Source organism: Panthera onca, chromosome A2 (genome assembly GCF_046562875.1).
Source record: "Panthera onca isolate mPanOnc1 chromosome A2, mPanOnc1 haplotype 2, whole genome shotgun sequence".
Taxonomy (NCBI): Eukaryota; Metazoa; Chordata; class Mammalia; order Carnivora; family Felidae; genus Panthera; species Panthera onca.
This window is the reverse complement of record NC_138340.1, coordinates 16394403-16422297: the sequence shown is the minus strand read 5'-3', so window position 1 is coordinate 16422297 and position 27895 is coordinate 16394403. Positions and strand designations below refer to the sequence as shown.

At 48.6% G+C, this 27895-nt stretch overlaps 1 protein-coding gene across 6 annotated transcripts; it reads left to right on the top strand.

Moving 5' to 3' along the window:
- Positions 1-24446, top strand: LOC132678492 (serine protease 44-like). 6 transcript variants are annotated; one of them, XM_078443142.1, is made up of 10 exons: positions 1608-1694; positions 2036-2097; positions 2181-2378; positions 2604-2764; positions 16287-16386; positions 17694-17778; positions 18099-18255; positions 18942-19207; positions 20218-20381; positions 20942-21805. In XM_078443142.1, exons 4-10 carry the CDS (start codon positions 2706-2708, stop codon positions 21173-21175), a joined length of 1065 nt encoding a protein of 354 aa, XP_078299268.1. In that variant the 5' UTR covers positions 1608-1694; positions 2036-2097; positions 2181-2378; positions 2604-2705; the 3' UTR covers positions 21176-21805. The 6 variants fall into 6 exon arrangements, with proteins under 6 accessions (XP_060486831.1, XP_060486830.3, XP_078299269.1 ...); XM_078443143.1 differs by lacking the exon at positions 2036-2097 and having other exon boundaries at positions 1588-1694; XM_060630848.3 differs by lacking the exons at positions 2036-2097; positions 2181-2378; positions 16287-16386; ... (3 more) ...; positions 20218-20381; positions 20942-21805 and adding exons at positions 1-163; positions 644-800; positions 4116-5006 and having other exon boundaries at positions 1432-1694.
- Positions 24447-27895: the final 3449 nt, after the last annotated feature.

The window sequence follows — 27895 nt, the reverse complement described above, 5'->3', positions numbered from 1 at the left end:
CCGTCGCTCGCGCGCATGCGCAGACCCGTCCACCTGCCTCCGCGAGGGGAGCCGCGAGGGGGCGCCGTACCAGCCGGCTCATGGCGTCCCCCACTGGCGGCTCCCCGGGCCTCCTACTCTGGCTCCTGCTCCTCCAGCCGCAGCTCAGTGGGGCGCGGGGCAGGTTGGCACCATCCCCACTCTCCCCTTCGCCCTTGGGAGGCGGCCACGAGGACCCCGATGCCACCGTGTGGAGGGTTGCTGGACCGTCTACGCCCCCCGAGCCCCAAGAATCTGTCCCAGTCTCCCAGTTGGTGGGATTGATCCCAGGTGACACTTGGCATTGGGGGCCCTGGGCAGGTGGCTGAGGCACCAGAGTGGGAACCAGCGCTCTTGGGGAGTGTGGGGGGAGCCAGGGTCCCTCCACCTCCCCCCCCCCCCCCCCGGGGTGTGGTCTGAGGAATGCAGCACCGCTTGTGGAGTCTGAGCGGGATGCCACTCGGCCTCGCGGGTACGTGGCCTGGGGACGTCATAACACCGTCCTGGAGTCAAGGAGGCCGTGGCCTTCTCACGTGTCCAAGGGGCACCTGGGCCTTTCCTGGGAAGCCTGGGGAGCAGGGCCTGTTTCTCTGAGGTTCTTCCTCCTGCGCTGTTCTCACCCCAGGGTGTGGCCAGGTAAATGCGAAAATCTTGGGAGGACAGGAGGCTGAAGACGGGAAGTGGCCCTGGCAGGTGAGCGTGAGGATCAGAGGCAAGCACGTGTGCGGAGGTTCCCTCATCACACAGCAGTGGGTACTGACTGCAGGCCACTGTATTTTAAGGTGAGGAGTGACAAGTGGAGACTTGTCACTTGCGTGGAGGTTTTGGGTTTTTTTTTAATTTTATTTTAGAAAGAGAGTGCACTAGGGGGCAGAGGGGCAGTTGGGGGGTGGGGAGAGAATCCCAAGCAGACTCAACGCTCAGCACAGAACCCTGGGCAGTGTGTGGGGGGGGGAAGGGGGAGGGGGACAATCCCACCCCCCCTTAGGATCAAGACCTGAGCCGAAATCAAGAATCGGATGCTCAACAGACCGACCCACCCAGGCACCCTGAGACTTGAGAGTTTTGAAGCCAGTCCTGCTCTCCTCAAATACCTAGTAGGTTCTGTTGCCCTGGCGAGTTGGCAGAACCCAAGCCCAACCCAACCCAGCCAAAGCATACCCACTAAAAATGGGCGGGGTCTGCGCTGGGAGTGTGGTTACCAGGAATACTAATTCGGAGAACAAAACCAATCGTTTGGATGAGCAGACCAGTTTTGAGAGTCGGTAAGGAGGGATTCCTGGTGTTGGGCCAGTGGAGAGAGTGGCGAGGGAGGTTGGGACCATACTGGGAGACATCTGCCATGTGTGGAAAAGGCACACGGGATGCTTCCTGGGGTCTCTGTGAGGGGGCACATCTTCTTCTCTCCCACAGCCGTTTCCACTATGATGTCAAAATGGGAGATCGGAGTGTCTATAAAGAAATCACAAGTGTGTTGGTCCCCGTCCGAGACATCGTTGTCCACCCTCAGCTCTCAGTAGTTGGAACCATTCAAAAGGACCTTGCCCTTCTCCAGCTCCTGTACCCTGTAAACTTCACCATGACCATCCAGCCTATATGCATCCCTCAGAAGACTTTCCGGGTGGAAGCTGGGACCACGTGCTGGGTGACCGGTTGGGGCAGAAAAGAAGAATATGGTGAGACTGTGAGGCGGGAAGCCGACTCAGGAAGAGGGAGACAGCTTTAGCCCTGCATTAGGCAAACAGGCTAAAGAGGGGGACAGGGAAGCAGACGGCCTGGCAGAGGGGTGAGGGGACAGCGGTTTAGCAGCAGCCAGGGTGATGGTTCCTGATTGGCTTGGGGACACTGATTGAGGACTTTTGTTACAACACAAATATTTCATGGTAGCCATTTAGGAAAGGCACCGGTCCCGGGAACTGGAGCTACTCTCAGGAGAAGAAATACAGGGGTGAAATCTCTTTATGGAGATTCGTGAGGGACCATGCCTGGCTGGCTTGGGTTTTTTTTTTTTTTTTAGGTTCCCTGGGGACCGAGCCAGATGCTATGGAATTCTATTCAGGGTGGCTTTCTGCTCAGCAGGTGAGGAGTGGTTTGCCAGCCAGAGCTGTCCCTCTCTGAAAGTATCTTGGTGGTTAGGGAGCTTCCCGTCCTTTTGAGTACAGGCAGAGCCAGAAGGTCGCTGTTGCTGAGGCTATAGGGCCCCCATCTCTGGGAAGAGTCTGGACTGGTAACCCTGGGGCACATTCGAGAGTCTGTGATCCTGCTCAAAAGTTAGGATACGTTACTGCTGCACGGAATACCTGTCACGATTACCACTGATACTCAGGGTAACAGATGCCTGATGATCATTTCTCAGGCTGGTAAGGCCTTGCCTCTTCCTGTCCAGATCGGTTCTTCTTTATCCTGTCTTGGTTTTAGTTCTTACCTCCTTTTAATCCCCGTGTCAACTTTGGGCCTCAGTTTCCTCCAGAGTCTAATGGGGACGATACCCACTGCCCTGCCTTTCTCAAAGGGGATTCTAGGTGCTTAGGGGCTTACTGTCCACCTGCGCACAACCACCCACTGCTGAGTTTCTTTGCTTGTAGGTGGCGACCTTATTACCTCTGTTCTCCATGAGGTCGACCAAGACATCATCCACCATGAAAAATGTAATGAGATGATTCAGAAAGCCATGAAAACAACTAGGGATGTCGTATTGGAAGGAATGCTCTGTGGCTATAAAGGTGCAGGAAAGGATTCGTGTCAGGTAAGTTCATGGACCCTTTCCTACCTCTGTATCGAGATTGTTCCCTCCCAGTTTCCTCATTCGCAAGTGGCACAGCCTCCTCCTCCCTCGTGACTCCCCTGAGCTGTCCTGGCCTGTTTCTTCAGAGGGGAGCAGCCCTTGCTGGCCTGGGGGCACTGCCACGGTGTGGGGAAGCTGGGGCAGGTAACGCTAATACCAGAAGTCCCTTTAATTGAGTTCCTCCTCTGTGGCACTTACGGTGTGAGCCAGTGTGGGTATTGACCCCCAATAGCTCTGTGAAGCCACATCATAACCCCGCGGCATAGACATCGTAGCGATTATACAGATGAGGTGAGGTCCAAAGATGTCAGCTCCAGGTTCCCCCGTGGGTGCTTGCAGGACTCCTAGAGGATGAGTGTTTGGGTTTCTTGGAAAGAGAACAGCATTGTAGGGAGAGGGATCAGCATGTGGAGCAGCTCAGAGGTCCCAGGGAACGTGTCACATTTAAGGGAACGTTTTCCAGGTCTGGACCAAATGAGGTGGCAAATGTGGCCAGAGAAGAGGGTTGGAGTCAGAGTACGCGTGGCCTGGGGTGCTGGTCCAAGTTTCTAGATGCCGTCTGGGCAGGACTGTGGGCTAGACGTTTGTTTCCATCATCTAGGCGATGGTGCTGAGTCCTGAGCGGGACGTGGGGGGACGAGGGGGTGAAGGAGGTGTGTCCGACATTGAATCATGAGCTCTGGGTGACTGAGTGCCGTTGAGGGAGGGGGCTCGGGAGAGGTTAGGAGGGCTGTCTGTTTCTGTCTGAGCTGGTTGGTGCGGGTCCACCAGAGTGGGTCTGGGAAGGACGTGTGGTGGTCTGGGTGAGGTGGGGGTATACGGGATGTCTGGGAGGGGATCTTCAAATATGGAGGCAGCTGGCTATATGGGTTAGGAGTCCTAGAGAAACTGTTAGCTAGATAGATGGATTGAGGGGGCTGCCAAGAAGAGGTGATATTCCAAATGTTTTCACAGCCACTGTGGTTTGGGCAGTGACCAGTTAAAATATCCTCCTGAGGATACTAAAGTTTTCCCATTAACTTTTCTATTTTTTTCAAAAAGGTTTTTAATTTTAAGTAATCTCTACACCCAGCATGGGGCTTGAACTTACAACTCCAAGATCAAGAGTTGTATGCTCCACCGATGGAGCCATCCAGGTGTCCCTGCCCATTAACTTTTCAGTTCTTAGTTCTCATATTTGCAGAAAGCTGGGCCTGATAGGTGCCTGGGGGAAGGTCCCCATGTGCCTGAGCCCCTGGTGCCTTGCAGGGCAGTGAGCCTGCTCTGACTTGGATGGCCTTCCATGCCTGTTTGTTTCTTTCTCTTTCTACAGGGAGACTCTGGGGGCCCTTTGGTCTGTAAATTTAAGGACACATGGGTCCAGGTGGGACTCGTGAGCTGGGGCTTAGGCTGTGGTCGTGGAAATGTGCCTGGAGTTTATACAGACATTGCTGCCTACTCTAAGTGGATAGTTGAAGTGATAAACCGGGCTGCCTCTTTGTATCCAGTGGTGTTCCTCATTCCACTTCTGTGCCTGGTGCTGCCCCTGGGCATCCTCGTGGCCCCGTGATCACCCCCGCCCACTCCCCTCCTGTTTTTGACTCTCACCCGAGGCCTGTCCTCCAACCTCCCCCTCCTCCTCATTGCCCTTTCCTCCAATGCTGGTTGGGATCCACTGACCCTGTAGAGAGCTACCCAATAGAGAGTGGCAGTAAGCCCGGAGCCCTGAAAGTGTCCCAGCCTGATGCCCCAGTCACCTGCCTCGGCCACACCCACACCTTGGCTGTGCTCTGCCTGCCGGGAAGGAGGGAGTACAGGCATCCCAGCCTGAGAGCCAGCCGACCTGCCAGCTGGAGCCCGGTGCTTCCCTGACGCCTTGGAGAGCCTCTACCAAAGAAGAGACCTCGTGAGCAGTGAGACAGCATTCGACCTGGCTGTGGTCTCAGGCTTTCACCTGAGAGTGAGCTTGGTGATTGTGCAGGCGGTGTCACCATGGCCCTGCTGAGGTCTGAGGCCTGGGGGTTCCACATCCGACCCAGGTGTCTGGGACTGGGCGAAGTTCCCCCCTACCCAGTGCGGATCCACCTGGATCCTGCTGGGGCAGCCCCGCGATGGGGCCCCCTTTCTTGAGTACCCAGTGGCCACATCCAGGCTCACCCCAAGTCGTGTGGAGGCACTGAGTGTGGAAATCTTAGATGTCAACTGAATAAATGTTTGAAGAGTTGCTTTTGTGTTCTGTACGTCTCCTGGTCTGGGCTGTGGGGGACACTGAGAAGTTATCTCACATTTAACTTAGGAGTGTGTTGATGTTGCTTTAAAACATTTCTTTAGGGGTGCCTGGATGGCTCAGTCGGTTGAATGTCCGACTTCGGCTCAGGTCATGATCTTGCAGTTTTTGAGTTCAAGCCCCACATTGGGCTCTGTGCTGACAGCTCAGAGCCTGAAGCCTGTTTCAGGTTCTGTGTTTCCCTTTCTGCTCCTCCCCTGCTTGCATTCTATGTCTCTCTCTCAAAAATAAATAAACATTAAAAAAAATTTAAAACAGGAGAGGCAGAGAGAGAGGGGGACACAGAATGCGAAGCGGGCCCCAGGCTATGAGCTGTCAGCACAGAGCCCGACGTGGGGTTCGAACTCATGGACTGCAAAATCAATACCTGCGCTGAAGTCGGATGCTCAGCCAACTGAGCCACCCAGACGCCCACATGATGCTTTTTAAACCCTAGAGGGAGGGGGGGGGCCCTCGACTCGAGTTTGACAGATGGTTCTAGCTCTTGGGTCCTGCTGCTGTGCCCCTCATGGCCACCAGCAGCTCTGCAGGGACCTTTGTAGTTGAATTTGCTGGCCGTTGCTTCTAGGGAGGAGGAAGTGAGAGAGAGTGGAAGCGAGAGAAAGGTCAGGGCACTGCACCCAGTCTGCAACCCTTATTTTCTGCCTGTTTGTGCTGCTTCCCCTGGAGTTATGTAGAGCCTTGAGCACCAGGTTCCCTTGGCCTGTGAAGAGTGCCGGGCTGAGACTCAGCGAGAGGACAGGTTGAGTGCTTCCTGGGTCTCTGCTGGCTCACGTCCCGCATCATCTGTGGTCCCAAGAGTGGCTCTTTGTTCTGATGCAGAGATGCAGAGCACTTCCCTGCTCCAGATTTCCTTCCCTGTTCTTGAAACTTTGAGGTTCCTTTCTTTTAGGAGGAGATTAGAGCATTTTGCATGTGAGAAGAAAGTGCCAGGTGACTATTTAGGTGGATAAAGAAGGGGACTGGGGTAAAGACTGATAACTCTCCTCTGACACCTCTCATCCCTTAATAAAGCCTGTGTTTCCAAGCCTTCCACTAAGGGAGACACTAAGTTCTGTGTGCCTAAGCTCGTGTGGCACTAAGTCCTGGCCAATAAAATATAAACAGAAGTCTTGGGTGTGATTTGTGGGAAATGTCCTTAAATGGAGGACAAGCCCCTTCTTCAGATCTCTTTGCTCTCTCCTGGCTGGAGTGTGTGCACGGTAACGGGAGCTTGTGCGGGTGATATGGGACACAAGGAACAATGCTAAGGGCACAGAACAGGAATTTAGAAGGAACTTGGCTCCTTGGAGTTTGTAGCTCTGCCCTCACAGCTCTTTGTGCAACAGAGAAATATACTTTTTTTTTTAAATTAAGCCATTATTATCTTCAGTCTCAGTTACTCGTATCAAAACCTCATTCTAACTAATTCAGTTGGTGTCATCTGGACTTTTATTTCTGGATTTTTATGAATATAAACTTTTGAAGTCATTTATTTATTTATTTATTTATTTATTTATTTATTTTAACATTTATTTATTTTTGAGACAGAGAGAGACAGAGCATGAACGGGGGAGGGGCAGAGAGAGAAGGAGACACAGAATCGGAAGCAGGCTCCAGGCTCCGAGCCATCAGCCCAGAGCCCGACGCGGGGCTCGAACTCACGGACCGTGAGATCGTGACCTGAGCTGAAGTCGGACGCTCAACCGACTGAGCCACCCAGGCGCCCCGAAGTCATTTATTTAGAAGGAATTCTTTCTAATTCCTACTTGACTATATACACCATTGCTTCCTTCTCTATTCAGTTTTTAAAATTGATAAGGTTAAAAGCTTATGTTGATGAATGACTGTTATCTCTTAATGTGCTTCCGTATTGTTATTTATTGAGGTATAATTTATAGTAAAATGTACACACTGCAGTATAAAATTCTATGAGTTTTTTTAATGCTTATTTTTTATATTTGAGAGAGAGAGAGGCGGGGGGGGGTGGGGGAGGCAGAGCGTGAGTGGGGGAGGGGCAGAGAGAGCTGGAGACAGAATCTGAAGCAGGTTCCAGGCTCGGAGCTGTCAGCACAGAGCCCAACTAGGGGCTGGAACCCACGAACCGTGAGATGGTGACTTGAGCTGAAGTCGGACGCTCAACCGACTGAGCCATCCAGGCGCCCCAATTCTATGAGTTTTAAGAGAGGTATACCCCATGCCAACGTCTCCAAATCATGATTGAGAACGTTTGTATTAATCCAGAATGCTCTCTCATGTGTCCCTTTCTAATCAGCCCCTCCCAGAGATAACCACCATTCTGATTATCATCAGATTATTTGCATGTCATTAGACCTCATATTGATGGAATAATATAGTCAATGCTCTTTTGTGTCTGGTTTCTTACCTTCCACGTGTTGTTTTTGAGATTCATTCATGTTGCTACATGTACCGTCAGTTCATTCCTTTTTATTGGTGAATAGCAATATTCTTGCATGAATATTCCACAGTTGGTTTATTCTCCTGTTGGTGGACATTTGGGTTGTTGCCAGTCTGGGGCTACTATGAATGAAGCTGCTAGTAAACATTCTAATATAAGACTTTTTTGTATCTATATACTTTCACTTCATTTGGGAATAAACGTAGGAGCGGAACTGCTGGCTCATAAAATCGATGTATGGTTAACGTTATTGGAAATTGCAAAGACTTTTCCAAATTGGTTGTACCGTTTTACGCTAGTCCCAGCAACAAAGGAGAGTTCAGGTTGGTCCACATCTTCATCCGTCCTCGGTGTTTCTATTTGCCCAATTCTAATGGGTATGAGGTGGTATCTCATTGGGGTTTTAATTTGTGTTTCCCTGTAACTAATGATACTCAGCACCTTTTCATGTGCTATTGGTTATCTGTGTATCTTCTTTTGTGAAGTATGTTTTTAATTCTTTTGCCCATTTTTAATTAGGATGCTTATTTTTTTTTTTTTTTTATTGCTCAATTATAAGTAGTCTTCTTATGTTCTGAATAGAATCCTAAGTCTGTCACTTGCTTTTTTCACTTTTTAGCTGGGGGCTGTGAAGATTTTTCTTCTATTTTTTTCTTCCCTAAGCTTTATACTTTTAGCTTTTACATTTATGTTTGTGCTCTACAAATTCATTTGGGGGCATGGTATGGGATAAGGATCCAAGTATATTTTTCCATATCTTTAATGTTTATCCACTTCCACTACCATTTGTTGAAAATACATTTATTTTCACATTGATTTGCATTGGTACTTCACCAAAAATTAATTGACAGTGTATATATGCATCTATTTATGGATTCTCTATTCAGTTCCCTATCTGTTTATTCTTTTTTAAATTTATAAAAAAAATTTTTATTTCGAGAGAGAGAGAGAGAGAGTGTGTGTGTGTGTGTGTGTGTGTGCGTGTGCAGGGGAGGGGCAGAGAAGAAGGGAGAGAGAGAGAGTCCCAGTCAGCCTCTGCACTGTCAGCATGGAGCCCTACTCAGGGCTGATCTCTTTGTGATCATGACCTGAGCTGAAATCAAGAGTCGGATGCTTAACCAACTGAGCCATCCAGGTACCCCCTTTTTGTGATTTGTATATTCTCACCCCAACTTTTCGGTGTTCTAATTACTGTAGCTTTTATAGGTAGTCATGAAATTTGGTAGCATTACACCTCCTAATTTGTTCACGTTTTTCAAGGTGGAGCTTTGTGTAGAAATTGACAAGCTGGTTCTAATCTGTGTATGGAAAAGTAAAGGATGTAGAATAACCAAAACAAAGAGCTACTGTACTTTAAGACTTACTATAAAAGTGTAATAATCAAGACAGTGTGGCATTGGCATGAGGGGGCAGACATATAAATCAGTGGAGCAGGATAGAGTCTAGAAATAGATCTCCGCATATATGGCCAATTGATTTCAACAAAACTGCCAAGGCAATTCACTGTAGGAAAGATAGTCTTTTTAGTAAGTGATACGGGAAAAATAGGACATTCCTATTCAAGGGAAAAAAAAGTCTCAATCCTAACTTTGCATTATATGTAAAAATTAACTGAAAATGGATTAGAGAACTAAATGTAAAACCTACATCTAGAGAAACTTCTAGAGAAAACTTAGAAGAAAAGTCTTTGTGACCTTTGAGTTGGCAAAGATTCTTTATATAGGACACAAAAAGCATGCACTATACAAGAAAATCAATGATTGGATTTCATCAAAATGATTATATTCTGCTCTTTGAAAGACACTGAAAGACACCATTAAGAAAGTGAAAATAGAAGCCACAGAAAGAAAATAGGAAGAAAATAGAAAATAGGAGGAAAATAGCAGAAAGTCCACTCAAAGACTTACATATGAATGTTCATAGCATCTTTTATTGATAATAGCCAGAATCTGGAAACAATTCAAGTGTCTATCAACAGATAGATGCTAATCAATGAAATACTGCTTGGCAATCAAAAAGAATAAACTGCTGATAGAACTTCCATCCAAGAACATGGATGGAAATTCAAAAACATTATGTTGAGTGAAAGAAGCCAGACCCAACGAATACAGAGTTTTGATTCCATTTATATGAAGACCAAACAGGCACAACAGGTGATCGGTGGTTGCTTATGATGGATTTGAAGAGGGCCCAAATGCACCTTCCGGGGTTTTGAAATCGTATATAGCTTGATTGAGGTGGTAGTTATATGGATCTGTATATTTATTAAAACATTAGATTGTGCACTTAAGGTCTATGTATTTCACCATATGCAAATTTTTCCTCAGTTAAAAAATAGGTTAATGTGACACATTCTAGTTTGGCTCCGATGTCCATTCTCTTCCTCTTCCATAATACATGTCTTATGCAATGGCCTGATGTCTTAGGTCATTCTGGTGTTGTGCCTGCAAATATTTAACAGGCAGCTCTGTAGGGGGGAAAACCCTGATGTATAACATTTACAGATATCCACGGTGTAAATACTTCCACCATGGCTGATTTCGAGACACCAACATGACATTATTGAATCTGGAGTTGGGAAGAGATGTACACCGTTATATAGGAGTTCTACCATACAGCTACAGTAGACCTAATCTCAAGAGCACAGGTAATAATAAAACACAGGAAAATAACTAGGAAGTAATGAATTTTGAGTACTTACTACCTCTGTTTTGAGTGTGATTTCTTTAATGACAGCTTTTATAATTAAAATTTTAATAATGACCGTGTTTGACAGCCAGCTCATAAAAGTCCCGACAATTTGCAATTGGCTTTCGTGAGCCAGCTCCAGGATTCGCTGGGTCGTTTCTCCACGAGCAGATTCCGGGACAGGGATCCATGTTCAAGTAACCTATTAAGAGAGTTATCTTCAGGAAGAACCTGTATGGACGTGAGGGAAGCCAGATAGGAAAGGCAAAGGAGTTTAATAAGAATGTGATTAGAGGTGAAGTCTAGGCTCAGCATGATCCTGGAGTCTGTGTACATTAGAGAATCCATCCAGACCTAAGGCAAGGGAGACTGGGCTTTTGTGCCCTGCAACACCATGTCATTGGCCACAGGCTGACCGGAGGGATGGGAGGTAGGGAGGGAGGTAGGGAGGTAAGAATGCAACTCCTCGTCACCTTTTGTAATGTGGCTCCATGTGCTCAAGGGCAAGCCTCCTAAGAAGCTCCTATGAATTTCTAGCAGCAGTGCCCAGAGTAGTTGGGAGATAGGTACACCAAACAGGTAAAATGGATCCCAGGCAATCTGGGTTGATACCCACTTAAAAAGTGCCTTTCTCGGCTTCCCTTGAAGCTTAGGGTGCCCATGTATTTAAGTTATGTTCCATTAGATGTAAGAAGTAGTGTGCTGTTGGGGATGCCCTTCAAAGGGACACGGGTATGCATTTTGGCCCTGTCCCTTTCTCAAGGGAAGATAGAAAGGTGGAGGTGCCATCTTGGACTCAGAGATATGAGCCCATCTTAAGGGTGGCAGACCTCGATCAGGGCTCGATTTGGACTATTAAGTAAGAAATAAACTTTTTTTTTTAAACTGCTATATTTTGAGATAGCTCTGTTAACACACTTTAGCCCGTACCCAAACAAATACAGTGAGTAAAGAAATAAGTAATTGGGGCGCCTGCGTGGCTCAGTCGGTTGAGCGTCCGACTTCAGCTCAGGTCATGATCTCGCGGTTTGTGAGTTTGAGCCCCACGTCGGGCTGGCTCTGTGCTGACAGCTCAGAGCCTGGAGCCTGCTTCAGATTCCGTGTCCCCTCCTCTCTCTGCCCCTCCCCTGCTCATGCTCCGTCTCTCTGTCTCTCAATAATAAATAAACGTTAAAAAAAAAAAAGAAAAAAAAAGAAACAAGTAATAACAAATACCTAAAATCATGACTGTGTAAAACAATAATAATTTCTAATTTGTGGGCTTTTTTTTTTCTTTTTTCTTTTTTAAATCAAGACAGGACTAACCCCAACAAAATGAGAGAATGTATCAAGAAGAACAAGGAGGACATATCCACTGCACAAAAAATACAATTATTTGTACACGACCTGGTTGTCAATATAGGAAACCCCAAAAGAATCTACAAATTATTAAAATTGAAAATATAATTTGGTAAGATTGTTGAATAAAAGTATAATGTGGGGCACGTGGGTGGCTCAGTCGTTAAGCGTCCGACTTCTGCTCAGGTCATGATCTCTCAGTCCGTGAGTTCAGGCCCCGCATCGGGTTCTGTGCTGACAGCTCAGAGCCTGGAGCCTGCTTCGGATTCTGTGTCTCCCTCTCTCTCTGCCCCTCCTACACTCATACTCTGTCTCTCTCTGTCTCTCAAAAATGAATAATGTTAAAAAAAATTTAAATGGAAAATAAATGAAATTGAATTCCTACCTTACACTACAGATTTAAAAAAATGTGGATACAAGATGAAACATGAAAAACAAAACTTTAAAATCTTAGGGGAAAATAAAGGATGATGCCTTTAAGACCTCAGGATAGGGAAGGCTTTTTAAATTTTTTTTTTAACATTTATTTATTTTTGAGACAGACAGAGAGAGAGAGCATGAACAGGGGAGGGTCATAGGAAGAGGGAGACATAGAATCTGAAACAGGCTCCAGGCTCTGAGCTGTCAGCACAGAGCCCAACGCGGGGCTCGAACTCACGGACCGCAAGATCGTGACCTGAGCCGAAGTCGGCCGCCCAACCGACTGAGCCACCCAGGCGCCCCGGGAAGGCTTTTTACAACGTTTTTTTTTTTTTTTTTATTTTTTTTTTTTATTTTTATTTTTTATTTTTGGGACAGAGAGAGACAGAGCATGAACGGGGGAGGGGCAGAGAGAGAGGGAGACACAGAATCGGAAACAGGCTCCAGGCTCCGAGCCATCAGCCCAGAGCCTGACGCGGGGCTCGAACTCACGGACCGCGAGATCGTGACCTGGCTGAAGTCGGACGCTTAACCGACTGCGCCACCCAGGCGCCCCCCGGGAAGGCTTTTTAAAACCAGACACAAAAAACATACATGATAAAGGAAAAGATTGCTATTTCTGACTAAGTTAAAATTAAGAAGTTTTGCTCTTCAAAAGATGTAATAAAAAAAGATGTAATAAAGTGAAAAGACAAATCATGATAGATGATATTTGGAACACACATTACCCACAAAGGAGAACACGTAAAAAAAAAAAAAAAAAGCTAAATGAGAAATACTTCAAAAGCAACACAAATATAAAATTGGGTAGACGTTACAAACATTTTATAGAAAGAAAGCACAAATGGCCAGAAAAGATATGAGAATATACTCCAGGGAAATGCAAATGCAAACCATAACAAGGTATAATTTTATGCCCGCCATGTGGGAAAAGACAGAACTGTGGCAGTAAGTGTCGTGTAGAGTAACAGGAAGAGCCATAAACTGATGGTAGGAGTGTCGTTTGGTGAAATGAGTTTGAGAACTCGCATTATGAACCAAGAAATAAACATGAATACATTTCCACACGAATCATTGACATCCAAGGTCATTGCTCATTCTGGTGACACAGCTCATTCAAAAGACACACAATGAAGCAGAGTTACTCGTCATCAAAAGTGAAAATATGCCAATCCTAGGCATGGAAAACCGGTTGTTCCGCTTTTTTGGAAAAGTAGAGTTGTTAAGAGTTAGCATTGTAGGACAGCGTAGGACTACGACCCCAGAGAGAAGGGGAACAAGGGTCCTGGCTTCCTAAGCACAGGCAGTTTTCAGAAGGCACGAGGAAGGGAACCCAAACAGAACACGATGGCACCACTAAGTTAAGAGGACAGATTGAAACTCAGGAAGGCGAGGCATCTGGAGTTTGCAGGTCACAATACCGTAGAGCAGATGTTATCATACTACGCTTCGTGGGCCAATTCCACAATAGCCGGTTTTTGTACAGGGCTAAGAATGATGTACACATTTTTAAAGAGTTGCTTTTAAAAAAGAGAACCGCTCTGTCGGTTAAGCGTTTGACTCTTGATTTCGGCTCAGGTCATGATCTCACGATTGTGAGATCAAGCCCTGCGTTGGGCTCTGCCCTGGGGGTGGAGCCTGCTTGGGATTCTCTTTCTCCCTCTGCCCCTCCCCCCCCCCAAGGGGAAAAAAAACAATATGTGGCAGAGTCCACATGTGGCCTGCAAGGCCTCAAATATTTACTGTCTTTTACAGAGAAAGGTTGCTGATCCCTGCCGTATAGGATGGAGATATGCCAAGAAACAACTTCCAGAAATCTGCAGAACAACCCCTTTCAGTCTTTGGCTGAATACTAATCTACACATACACAGGTTAAATTTTCAGGAGGCTGGGCAAAGAACAACTGCCAGGGAGCTAGAAGAGGACCAACTCACAGAGTTCACACAGTGCTGGGAGGGTCAAGCTTCATCCACCCGGAGAAAGGACCTCGCTGAATACTCAGGCAATTAGGAGGTACCCCACAAGGCTCACACCTTAGTATTAAGGCTAAGGTAATCCTAGGATAAAGGCTACTCTAGACTCATCCTACAAAGTTTAAAAACCAGCTTCAAACGGACCAAGGTGGGCTGAAAGTAATTTAGCTGCCTGCCAAATTTCAACATTCCTTAAAGAAGGAAAATACAATTCAAATAGTCAGCAACATAACATTAATAGCCTTCAGTGTTCATTAAAAATTACTAGACCCATGCCTGGGAGGCAGAAGGAAATATTAGTGAAATCGAAGGCACAACAGTATAAACTATTCATACTGAAGCACAGATAAAAAAAGATTGAAACAAGTTATCAGACCATGATGAGTTGACCTTTGGGATATCAAATGGTCTTATGTGAGGAAATTGGAGTACAGAAGGTGGAGGAAAACTGGGAGCAGAAATACCTGAAGAAATGCTATTCTTCAAGAAAATTTGAAAAAATAGTTGCCGAAAAATTTTCCAAATTGATTAAAAACTAGAAGTCACAGATTCAGGAAGCACAGTGGACCCCAAGCCAACGCAAAGAAAACCACACTGCCAAGCATAATAATTGAATTGCTATTCAAAACCTAGGGATAGAGTTTAAAAGCAGGGGGGAAAAGACATATTACTTACAGAGGAACAGAGATAAGAATGATTGGGGCACGTGGCTGGCCGAGTCCGTGGAGCATGTGACTCTTGATCTCAGGGTTGTGGGTTTGAGCCCCACACTGGGCGTAGAGATTACTTAAAAATAAAATGATAAGAATGATTGCAGACCACACTTCAGAAACAATGAGAGAAGATAGTAGGGAGAGGATCATCTTCAAATGTTGAAAGTCAGTGCAGAATTCTACATCAAATGAAGGTACCTTTCAAAAATAAAATTGAAGTAAAGACTTCTCAAAACCAAAGCTGAGAGAATTCCTTCCTGGACTTCAAGAAATTCTAAGTTCTTCAGGCTGAAGGAAAATGATATCAGATGGAAACTGGTCTGTACAAAGAAATGCGTTGTCTGCCTAGAATGCCTGTTCAGCACACTGTCAGTGACTCATGGGGCGTCTGAGTTATCATCGTGGGATCCCCCCTCACGCACTGCCCCACAGAGTCTTGAAAGGGCGAACCGCTAGCCCTCCAGGGTGCAAATACATGGATATAATAACCGTGCTACCAAATAGCTGCTTGGTCTCCTTTAGGGATGTAGCAAATTTCAAGGCTGAAATTGAATTTCAAGGGTTGGCATTGACCTTTGATGCTGACAGGTTGGACATCCAGCAGCAGTAGTAGCTACCTCGGCTTTGGTAAGAGGAACCCCGTGTTGTTTTATTGGGTGGACGAATATCCTCCAATCTTGCCAACACAAATACTCTGTTATTGGACACAGTGCAAGCGTGGAGGTTGACAAGGGCAAGTGTTAGCCGATCTCCAGCCGAGGCGTCATCTTATCCACTTGGCCGTTGAGTGGCTCCTTGGCAGTGGATACTCACTGGTGGGCTCAGTGGTTTCCACTGCCACAGGTGCATCCAGGTACGTCTTTCCCAAATTGTGGAGTTTTGGCCTTTCTAAGCCCCTGACCAACCAGACAAGCCATTCATCGTTGTTCAGGGGCCCATTTATATTCTTATTCGGGCCGCTTCTCCTTTTGCAGCAAGCTGATGACCAAGTGCACTATTTGAAGCCCTAGGCACAGGATTTCTCCTCATCACTGCCATTCAGGGCCACTCCTGAATGAGGTTCTAGTGCAACCGCGGTCTGTTTTCAGCTGGCACCAAGATTTTGAGCCCATCTGTGAACGAGGCCCAGGTTTTTACTCTTTCATCAGCTGGTGATAGGACACCCCTTATAAAGCTATGGGTATGAACTGAGAGAGAAGCTTTAATTCAATACAAGTAGGTGATATGAAGGTCTAGGCCATTGTTTTTGTGCAATTCTCTTGTTGTCTTCAAGACCTATCATGACCCAACTCCACATATATCATGTCCATTGAATGATGAATTGCTTTGTCTGGCTGAGTTTATGACTTGGTGAGTCTGGCTAAATATCTACATTATGAGAGGAGGCATGGGACTTTCAGTCACTTCATGTCCCATGGTCTGGCCGTTAGTTTCTTTCTAGGGTGCGGTGGCGTGCCGGGAGTTGCTTTTCAAAGAATGTACAATTTCACAATTTCTTTGCTGCAGACAGTATGGTCTTGTTCCAGTACTGTGGGAGTCTATACTGTCACTCTGTAATTAGGACAGAGCAGAGACTCCTTACCTCCTTACCGCATTTTAATCTTACCAGCAAACTAGCTCGATGGGGTTTGTTGGGTCACACAGCCCAAGTGATAGGCTACTACAGCCTGACTTCGTTTCTTCATAGGAGGAACTACAGAGCATTGCGGCCGCTCTTATGTGTGCGCTCTGGGATAATCTCCCCGCTCAAGAGTTTTCATTTAATCACTGTCCTTTTGCCACGTAAGGTAACGTATTCACAGGTTCAGGGGATTAGAACACCGACATCTTTGGGTTGCCCATATTCTGTCTATTACAGGGTTGTTTCCAGATGTTGGCTATTAAAAATAAAGCTACTAAAAACATTCCTATAGGTGTGTGTGTGTGTGTGTATGTGTGTGTGTGTGTAATACAGCTTCATTTCTCTGGGGTAAGTGCCCAGGAATGCAATTACTGGGTCGTATGGTAATTGCACATTTTGTTTTATAAGAAACTGCCAGTGTCTGTTTTCCAGAGTGGCTGTAATATTTTTACATTCTTACCACAATGTCTGAGTGTACCTCTGCACCCGTGTCAAGATTTGTTGACAAATCCGGGTTGTCAAGATCTGTTATTTTAGCCAGTCTGCTGGTGTGTTGTGATATCTCATCGTGGTTTGCATTTGCCCTGCGCTAACGGCTCCGTTCAGGTGGAGGTTGATTTTTAAATTTTTGTTTTAACGTTTATTTATTATTGAGAGACAGAGCGAGACAGAGCATGAGCATGGGAGGGGCAGAGAGAGGAGGAGACACAGAATTTGAAGCAGGCTCCAGGCTCTGAGCTGTCAGCACAGAGCCCGACGGGCGGGGGCTCGAACCCACCAACTGTGAGATCATGACCTGAGCCGGAGTCGGACGCCCAGCCGACTGAGCCACCCAGGCGCCCCTAGGTGGAGGTTGATTTTTTAAAGGTGGCACTGCCATCTCTAAGGCGGTGGTGGGTGCCGTTGAGGGCAGCGTGTCCGTGTCCGCTGAGCAGTCCTGATCTTGACCGTGAACCGGCGGGGGAGGAGGAGCGGCGAGGCGCGCTGCACGCAGGGCGCGGGGCTGCAGGTGCGTGGCTGCGGGGTCAGCGGTGGCACCCTGTGCCGGGCCCAAGGCCCGGGCACCAAGTGCCCGGGAGGCTCGCAAAGTCGGGACGAAAAGCCTCCCCGAGTCACGACTCCGCGGCCTGCGCCACCCGTCAGGCCACCCAGCGGACGCAGCGGGACCCTGATCTCCGCGGAACGCAGTTTCCCGCCAACGCGAGGGCAGGGCCGCCAGCCGCCGCGAGGGGGCGCTGCGAGAGGCGCGGCGCCGGCGGGCCCATGGCGTCCCCGGGTGGTGGCTCCCTTGGCCTCTTGCTCTGGCTCCTGCTCTTCCAGCCGCGGCTTGGTGGGGCGCAGGGCGAGTCGGCGCCGTCCCCACCCTCCCCGTCCCCCTCGGGGGGCGGCCGCGAGGACCGCCGCGAGAGCGTGTCGAGGGTTGGGGGATCTTCTGCGACCCCCGTGCCCCAAGAGGCTGCCGCTTCCCCACAGGTGGCAGCGGTCACCCCCGTTGACCCTGGTTCCTACAGGGCTGCGGCCATTCCTCAGCCAGCAGCAAGGTCGCTGTTTCCTGCAGGTGATGTTTCGGGCCAGGCCCTGCTGCGGAGAACTGGCCTGGGCCCAGGGGGTTGGGACTCTGCTCTAGGGGAGGGTCTCACGCAAAGATGGTTTTTCCCAGGGGAGGAGAGGCTCTGAGTGGTCCCAACCCTGCCCTTGAGCTCGGAGGGGACATGGCCATTGTCTTGGGGGGATACAGAGCTGCTCGGGGGGGTGGGGGGTTCTGAGGGGACATGACCTTGCTTTGAGGGTTCTGAGACTTCTGAGGATTATCCGGCTCTGCTGGTGGGGCTGTCATGGCTTTACTTTCAGTCCCCTCCCTTCCTTGACCTGCTCCAGGATGCGGCCACAGGTCTATGAGGATAGTTGGTGGAATACCCGCCCCAGAGAGGAAGTGGCCCTGGCAGGTGAGCCTGCAGATCAAGGATAAACACACGTGCGGAGGCTCCCTCATTGCCAGCCGGTGGGTGCTGACCGCTGCCCACTGCATATTTGGGTGAGTGTCTGGGGTTCTGGGCTTAGGCTCCTGTTCAGCAGGCTCTGTGACCTGTAGCCCATCTTGTCCCCCTCCCTGAGCTTCCTCTTCCTCATCTGAAGAAGGGGGTCATAGTCCCTGCTCTTCAGACTGCAGGCAGAGGTAAGTGATGGCAGGGCCCTCGGTAGCCTGAAAAGGCAAGACCCCAAATCAGGTTCAAAGCTTGTGCCGATTAGTCTTCAAGCCAAGTGGCAAGAAAGGGGGCAAGATGCCAGCTGAGAGGCAGTGTCTGGGCAAAGGCCGGCAAGGGGGAATACTTAAGAAGAGTGGAGTGTGGGAAACCAATTTGGCCAGATTAGTGGTCTCACGCTTTAATGAGCATGGAAACACCTGCAGAGCTTGTTAAAACACAGATTGCCTGTCCCCACTCCCTCCACCCCGCCCCCCCCCCCCCCCCAGTGTCTCTGATGCAGTAGATCAGAAATGCGATCTGAGAATCCGCATCTCTAACAAGTTCCCAGGTGATGCTGACGCATCACCAGCGAACCCGCCTTGGAGCACCACTGGATGGGTTGGCCACGGGTCCGGGGATGGGACCCGGTTTGGAGGGAGGGAAGTGGTTTGATGGAGATAGGGCCAGGCTGGGAAGGCCCAGAAGATGCGGAAGGGGGGGGGGGGGGCGTCGACCCTCCGGGATCTCTCTGCAGCCACGTGGAGTACACCGTGAAGATGGGAGACATCCACGTGAACCATACCTCCAGGATGGCCATCCAGGTGCCGGTCCGGGACATCGTTGTCCACAAATATTACAATCCTGTTGGAAGCATTGAGAATGACATTGCCCTCATCCTGCTGGAGTTCCCTGTGAATTTTTCCTCGCACATCCGGCCCGTGTGCCTCCCTGAAAAGATGTTCATGGTGGAAGCTGGTATGGAGTGCTGGGTGACCGGATGGGGAAAACGAAAAGAAACAGGTGAGGCTGGAGCAAGACTGTAAGCTCAGGCCACAGGCAAGAGGCTGCCGGGTGCCCCGCGGTCGGCCTACGAGCTAAAGGGGGAGGCGGGGAGGCCATCTTGTAGCAAGAGGGTAAGGGAGGAGGCCGCAGAATGCCGGTAGGGAGCGATTGATGGCGTTACAGACTTCGATTAGGATCTCAGGACCTGGGGTCTTGGGTGACAAGCAAGGCGGATTCTCTCTGGGGTGGACTATAGCCCAGGGGGTGTTGATCTGTCTGCTAATGGGAGCTGTCCCCAAGCCAGCTTGGGTGATGGTGGATGGGGGGCTTCCTGTGAGTGAAAAGAGACGGGAGAACTAATTCCTGGTGAGGCTGGTAGGGCCTCCCGTCCCTGGGGAGAGTTTGGATTCAGTACCTTTGGGGCACTCCCTGTCCAAGAGTTTATGGTCCTGGTCCAAAGGAAAGTCACTTCCCTGATGCACGGGACAACTGCCACTCTTACTAAGCATCCTGAGTGACAGACATTTGGTTTTGATTTCTCATGGCTGGTAAGGCCTCTTTCTCTCCTGATCTGTTCTTCCTCCTCCTATCTCCATTAAAAAAAAAAAAAAGTCGTTTTTAACGTTTGTTTGTTTTTGAGAGAGAGACAGAGTGTGTGTGAGCAGGGGAGAGGCAGAGAGAGAGGGAGACAACAGACTCTGAAGCAGGCTCCAGGCTCTGAGCTGTCAGCACAGGGCCCGACGAGGGGCTCAAACTCACAAACCTCGAGATCGTGACCTGAGCCGAAGTCGGCCGCTCAGCCGACTGAGCCACCCAGGCGCCTCTCCTGTCTTCGTTTTGATTCTCACCTCCTCCCCTCCCCATGTCCACTTTGGGCCTCCTTTCCTCCAGTGTCAAATGGGGACAGTATTCACTGCCGCGGGGGGTGTCTGTATGTGAACACACCGTATGGAGACCAAGAACGGACACCCGGGGCTCCGGTTTTGGTCTGCTAGGCAGATCCACCAACTCCTAAATCTTCTCTATAGATAAACCCGAAGATGCTCCGGAACAACTTCAGGAGGCCAAGCTAAACATTGTGCGTTACGAGGAGTGCAATAGGGCACTCAAGGAACAGATGGAAAGTGGTAGTGACCTAGTGAAAAAAGGGGCTGTCTGTGCTTACAGTTCCCGAGGAAAGGACACCTGCCAGGTCAGTTCACGGGCCCTCGCTATCTTAGCATCTTGTTCCTCCACAGTTTCCTCTTTCACGGGCAGTGGGGCCCGTGTTATCCACCAGCCCCTCCGGTCACCCTTCATTCAAGTCAAGGGGGTCCCAGGGGACACACTGCCAAGGCCAGGCTGGCCCGACTGGATCCTTCAGTAGGACCTGCGCTGCCTGCAGGGAGCTGGGAGAGGACGGGCGATTCAGGCAGAAAATACCAGTAATGCCAGTCACGTGTTTTGAACCCCTTCTAATGTGACAGGCAATACTTGGGTGAAGACTTCACTCGTTATGATTACCTCAGAGTGTGTCCATTTCCTTGGCTTATATTCCGTTCTTTGTACACGATTTTTTGAGTGTGTATACGCATTTTGTTTGCTCACATTTTCAGCTCTCTGATCGGATATCCCCAGAAACCTAGGGCTGGTGGAAGCCCAGGGAAACCCCATGCGTGCCCGTCTCCCCAGGCCCTGCAGTGTAATCGGCCAGTTCTGATACTGATTTGTTTCATCCCTGTGTTCTTTTTTTTTTTCCTCCTCTTTCTCCAGGGAGATTCTGGGGGCCCCATGGCCTGTGAATTTAATGAAACATGGGTCCAGGTGGGGATTGTGAGCTGGGGCTTTGGCTGTGGTCGCATCAATTTTCCCGGAGTTTATACAGAAGTTAGTTTCTACAAGGACTGGGTCATTGATCACTTGAGTCAGGCTTGCTGTTGGGACTCAGCTGACTTCTTCATACTTCTGTGCGTGGTGCTGCCCCTGGGCATCCTGGTGGCCCCGTGATCACCCCTGCCCACTCCCCTCCTGTTTCTGACTCTCACCCGAGGCCCCTCCTCCTCATTGCCCTTTCCTCCAATGCTGGTTGGGATCCACTGACCCTGTAGAGAGCTACCCAGTAGAGAGTGGCAGTAAGCCCGGAGCCCTGAAAGTGTCCCAGCCTGATGCCCCAGTCACCTGCCTCGGCCACACCCACACCTTGGCTGTGCTCTGCCTGCCGGGAAGGGGGCAGCCGACCTGCCAGGTAGAGCCCGGTGCTTCCCTGATGCCTTGGAGAGCCTCTACCAAAGAAGAGACCTCGTGAACAGTGAGACAACATTCAACCTGGCTGTGGTCTCAGGCTTTCACCTGAGAGTGAGCTTGGTGATTGTGCAGAGAGAGCCAGGCGGTGTCACCATGGCCCCGCTGAGGTCTGAGGCCTGGGGGTTCCACATCCGACCCAGGTGTCTGGGACTGGGCGAAGGTCCCCCCTACCCAGTGCGGATCCACCTGGATCCTGCTGGGGCAGCCCCGCGATGGGGTCCCCTTTCTTGAGTACCCAGTGGCCACATCCAGGCTCACCCCAAGTCGTGCGGAGACATTAAGGAGTGTGGAGATCTTAGATGCCAATGAATAAACATTTGCAGTGCATTCTTATTTGTTCTGAAGTTCCGGTCTCCTGAACGTTGTGGGGTTGCCTAGGACATGCTCTGTAGAGAACTAGTTTCCAGTGTAGCTTGGAAAGCACTTCATGGGGTCTAGAAGATCCAGAGGTGAGGAATTCGCCTACCTTGATCTAAGTCTCATCAATGCCCTCCTATTAGAGCCATCAACATCTCTGTGGCCGGAAGTGTTGTCGTTGAGTTCAGCGGCCTCTGGGTCAGAAGCAGGGGGAGCAAGAGAACGGAGATTGGAGCTGGACACACTCACACACCCTCGTACCTCTCCGTGCTGCCCCATACCAGGCATGCCTTGAGGAGACACCAGGGGCTGGGTGTCAAGACACTTTGAGCCCAAAGAGCTGAGTTCCCACAAGGGGAGGGTGGGTGGGAGGTCCTGGCTGTGTGTGTGTGTGTGTGTGTGTGTGTGTGTGTATACAGCTTCTTTACCCAGTCACCAGACCAAGTGTCCCATAGTCCTCTGGACTGGCTGCTGATCACCCCCCAGCCTCTGTCTCTTGCCCACCGTTCCTTCCGCGGCCAGGGCTAGAGCTCCCAGTTACCATGGACCTCAGCGGGCAGTCTGTGATAGTCCCCCCTGCTGCCGGAGGGAGGCCAGGGTGGGACACTGCTTTGCAAACCCCAGCTGGTTCCAGCTAAACTCCGTTAATGCTACTACTGTCCTTTCACGGACATGCACACGCGGGCAGACCTGGGGGTCCGAGTCCTGCTACATCCCACTCTGACTTACAGCTTTCCTTCAAGCCAACTTGTCCTTTCCTGTGATGTTCCCTGCGGGGCACATCGCTTGGGCTTCGTTTCCTTCTCTCTTCCTCCTCTGTGGTTAAGACCCAGCACAGGCATTCAGTCCTCCCCAGAACCTCCCCTGTGCACTCCCCCTGGGTTGTGAAATGTGCTTTCTTCTAGGCTCCTGGCGGTCTCGTGTCCGTTCCTTACTCTTGCTTCCACTGGGGGACATTTAGGTCCCCAAGGTCAGGGGACTCTGCCCACTCATTCTCTACCTTCCACCCTCCAGTTCTAGGCCTGGAACAGAGCAAGACTTCAGGAAATACTTGGTAAATGAGTGACAGGCAGGAGTCACAGCCCTGGCTGTAGGAAAAGTCCCCAAGCTCTGGGAAGTTTGTGGTCCAGATGGGGTGTCCTGTAGCATGTGACATTAGAATGTGTTTCCTACTGGGGGCAGGGACGGAGACAGGAATTCAGTCAAGCGGCCTGGTTTCCTGAGGATGAAACTCTGGCTGCCAGAAAAGCCAGGCAGAGGCTCCCAGGCAGCAGGACATCAACTCCAAGTGATAGCCCTTCTTTCCAACCAATATTTGCAGAATACGTTTTGTGGGGCAGGCACGGGGCTGCGGCTGCAGATAAGATGGGGACCGCGGGTAGGAGGGAAGAGCTGGACGGTAGGAAGACCCTTAGGTCAGGGGCGTGGTGGCCGGACCGAACCACCCTTTGAAAGAGACTCATGACACAGGCGAAGGAGGAGGTTGGCGTGCAGGCAAGTTCTCCCCAAAATATTAAACTTTAAAGGGAAAAGAAATAAAGCAAAAAACGCTGGGGTTTCCAGTCATAAGAAGCAAGTTTATTTTTGAGAGAGAGAGCATGAGCAGGGGAGGGGCAGAGAGAGAGGGAGACACAGAATCCGATGCAGGCTCCGGGCTCTGAACTGTCAGCACAGAGCCTGATGCGGCGCTCAAACTCCCGGATCACGAGATCATGACCTGAGCTGAAGTCAGATGCTTAACCGACTGAGCCGCCCAGGTGCCCCTGGAAAGGCCCAGACTTTTTGCCTCACTTGGGGACAACTTAGAAGGGCTTCTTGTAGGATCAGCTGAAACCTCAGCTGGGTATCATAGCTCAGCTCCTCCCCTTGCCCAGTTCTGCTTCCTTTGCTCCCTTAGAGCTTTATCTCCTGAGAGTGCCCCTCAACAGACCCTCGCTTTCACTTCTGTCTCAGGGAAGCCCCATCTGACACACGTGGCCTGGCTGAGACGGGACAGTCTGAGTTGCAATAAGTGTTTCGGTCCTCTGTCGCTGTGTGACCAACCACCTCCAAACCCAGTTGCTAAAAATAACCGTTTTGCTTTTGTGTTTTTGTTTTGTGTGTGTGTGTGTGTGTGTGTGTGTGCAGTTTTTACGTTCTGGGAAGCAGCCATGAATTAGCAAATACCGAACAACTTCTCAGAGACATACAGGAGCAGATTCCTGGGAACCTCGTTTCACAACATTTTCATCAGGTGGTCAATATATAACTTTATTTTCTGATTGTTTCTGGTTGAAGGCATCTTATTTAATATACTCCATTGATTTGTTATCATCGAACTCATGGCCAACAGAAGTGTAAATCATGCCTCCAAGAAGCTTACCTAACATCTGTTTTCTCTGCCGTGCGCCTCACAGCGTGGAGTCCTTAGCAACCCTCGGCAGCCCTAAGTGATATGTCATTTTAAACAGCAAAATCATCAGCGAAATAACACAAAATTGCAAGAAAAAATGTGGTGCTTGTCAGATTGGGAACAGGACAGGTATGTACACTAGGAGCTGAAACTAGGAGGCATAGAGCCGTCTCGTTGACCTCATCCTTGCGTTATTTCTGATGAGATGTGTCACCCCTCCCTTTGTTCCTTTTACTTAATATTATCACTGGTTTTGAGCCCTTTGATTAAGTCGTACTTCTTTTTTTTTTTTTTTTTAATTTATTTATTTTTGAGACAGAGAGAGACAGAGCATGAACGGGGGAGGGGCAGAGAGAGAGGGAGACACAGAATCAGAAGCAGGCTCCAGGCTCCGAGCCATCAGCCCAGAGCCCTACGCGGGGCTCGAACTCGCGGACCGCGAGATTGTGACCTGAGCTGAAGTCGGACGTTCAACCGACTGAGCCACCCAGGTGCCCCTGATTAAGTCGTACTTCTGTCTAGTTTTGTTCTGGGTTTAAAAAAAAAAATTTTTTTTTTAAATTTAGTTCATTTTGAGAGAAAGAATGAGCGGGGGGAGAGGCAGAGAGAGAGGAAGAGTGAATCCCCAAAGCAGGCTCTGTGCTGTCAGTGCAGAGCCTGACTCGGGGCTTGATCTCATGCACCGTGAGATCATGACCTGAGCCGAAATCAAGAGTCAGACGCTTAACTGACTGAGCCACACAGGCGCCCCTGTCCAGTTTCATTCTTGTTACTTTGGTGTTCATTGAGCTTCTTGGATCTCTAGGGTAATAGTTTCTATTAAATGTGGAAAATGTTTGGCCAGTGTTTCTTTAAATATTTTGTCTCTGCTGTCCAGCACCTTCCTTTTGGGAGTGCAATGACACATGTATTATGGCACAGCCCACATTGTTCTGTTTATTTTTATTTTTAAAAATTTAAAAAAATTTTTTAATTTTTGAGAGAGAGAGAGAGAGAGAGAGAGAGAGAGTGAGTGAGCAGGGGAGGGGCAGAGCGAGAGCAAGACTCTCAAGCAGGCTCCACTCTGTCAGCACAGAGGAGCCAGACGAGGAGCTCTATCCTATGAACCATGAGATCATGACCTGAGCCGAAAGCAAGAGTCAGATGTCCAATTGACTGAGCCACCCAGGCGTCCCTCCTAGAAATATTCTTGAGCTTTATTTGGGATGCAGTAAAATTACTTGGAAATTGATATTTTCGGGGCTTGCTTTAAAGATTTGTTAGACAGACAGTGCCTGGGTGGCTCAGTTGGTTAAGCATCTGACTTAAGTTCAGGTCGTGATCTCATAGTTCGTGAGTTCGAGTCCCACTTCGGGTGAGCTTGAGCCCTGCATCTCTCTCTCTCTCTCTCTCTCTCTCTCTCTCTCTGCCCCTTATGGGATTCTTTCCTTCTGTCTCTGCCCCTTGCTCACTTGTGCCCTCTCTCTCTCTCAAAAAAAATTTTTTTTTGTTAGACAGGACTGTAACATCAGTCTAGGAACTAGTATTTCCTGTTGTTGAGGCAAGACCTTCCTGAATATGCTATCCAGTGGTCTGTGAGTCCTGGGTTTTTCCCGTCTGGCTGATGGAAACAGGCACTATTTCTGTCCCCATGTGAACATCAGCCATTGTTACTTCTGATCCTTTCAAGTGGTTATTTCTCTGGCCACAGGTAGCCCCCCCCCCCCCCCCCCCCCGCCCACATGCCCTGCTCAGTACACCAGGGAATAAATACTCAAGCGAGGAACTCTGCAGATCTCCAGAGTTCTCTCCCCTCCCCTGCCTCAGTGCGTAGCTGCCTGGGGGTCCCCTGGCCCCCAGATTCACTTGCTCCCCTGAGGGGGTCTGTAGAGCTCTGCCTAGGTTCCCCTTTTCTGAGCTACAGCCTGGAAACTCTCTCAAGGCTTCAAGCATTGGTCATCATAGGACTCACCCCATTTAGTTTCCATCTATCAGTCCTACCCTTTGTGGCCTGCTGTCCCGTGTCTTGAAAACTGCTGTTCCATACTTTTTGCCCATCTTTGGTTGTTTACATGGGAAGGGCAATCCCTATTAGTCTGTCTCGGCCAGAAGGACAAGTGAGCACATGTGTTTAATAATATTCTTCTATAATTAAAATAAATATCTGTCATATCTTTTTTAAAGTTTATTTATTTTGAGAGAGAGAGACAGAGCGGGCAGGGGAGGGGCAGTGCACAGCCCGATGCAGGGCTCGAACTCATGAACCACGAGATCATGACCTGAGCCAAAACCAAGAGTCAGATGCTTAACCGGCTGAGCCACCCAGGTGCCCCTGTCATATCTTTAAGTTACTTTCCTTTATTCTGTATTTTTCCTTCTTTTATCTTATTCAGTCTTACTAGAATGTCTCTTCTTAAGCCTTTCAGAGAACAAAATTCTGATTGTGTTCATCTTCATAATTTTGTCTCTATTGACTTCTGCTGTTATTTCCCGTTTTTCCTTTCTTTCTCCCAAATCCTGTCTTTGATTTTTACTCTATTGATCATTTTCACTTTCTGAGTTGCATATTTAGCTCCTTTGTTATCAGTCCTCTTTATTTTATAATATGGTCAAAGTTATAAATTACTTTCTAGAACCATAGCTGGATCACATGTGATTTCGTATGTAGCGCTTTCATCGGTAGTGATCTTTAAATTGTCATTACTTCTGTCATGATTTCCTTTTTTTTAAGTTTCAAGTTTTTATTTAAATTTTAGTTAGTTAACATATATGGTAAAATTGGTTTCAGGAGTAGAATTTAGTGATTCATCACTTACGCATAACACCTAGTGCTCATTACAAGTGCCCCCCTTAATGCCCGTCACCCATCTAGCCCATCCCCCGCCCATCCCCCTCCATCAACCCTCAGTTTGTTCTCTATAGTTAAGAGTCTCTTATGGTTTGCTTCTCTCTCTCTCTTTTTTCCCCTTCCCCTATGTTCATCTGCTTTGTTTCTTAAATTCCATATATGAGTGAAATCATACGGTATCTGTCTTTCTCTGACTGACTTATTTTGCTTAGCATAATACACTCTAGCTCCATCTACGTTGTTGCAAATGGCAAGATTTCTTTCTTTTTAATCACTGAGTCATACTCCATTGTGTGTGTGTATATATACATATATATGTATATTATATACATATAATATACATTATATTATATATATATATACACACCACACACCATATTTTCTTTATCCATTCACCAGTTGATGGACATTTGCGCTCTTTCCATAGTTTGGCTATTGTTGGTAATGCTGCCATAAACATTGGGTGCATATACCCCTTCAAATCAGCATTTTTGTATCCTTTGAGTGAATACCTAATAGTGCAATTGCTGGGTCGTAGGCTAATTCTGTTTTTAACTTTTTGAGGAACCTCCATACTGTTTCCAGAGGGACTGCACCAGTTTGCATTCCCACCAACAGTGCAAGAGGGTTCCCTTTTCACCACATCATCACCACCATCATGATTTCCTTTTAAATAGGAGGATCATTTTCTAGGGTTTTGTTTTTGTTTCAGAACTATGGGCTTGTTTGTAAAAGTCGATTTTAGTGTTATCGATGTCTGGCTCAAGAACAGAAGCTATGACATTGATTCCTTGAATTTATCAGTCTTCTTCTGTGACCTTTCTGAACATTTTCTGCGTGCTCAGTA

Coding starts and splice junctions, on each gene's coding strand:
- LOC132678492 (XM_078443141.2), top strand. CDS start 17,484: ATGGCGTCCCCGGGTGGTGGCTCCCTTGGCCTCTTGCTCTGGCTCCTG. Junction 19,208..20,217: donor GGGAAAACGAAAAGAAACAG/GTGAGGCTGGAG, acceptor TCTTCTCTATAG/ATAAACCCGAAGATGCTCCG. Junction 20,382..20,941: donor GAGGAAAGGACACCTGCCAG/GTCAGTTCACGG, acceptor CTCTTTCTCCAG/GGAGATTCTGGGGGCCCCAT.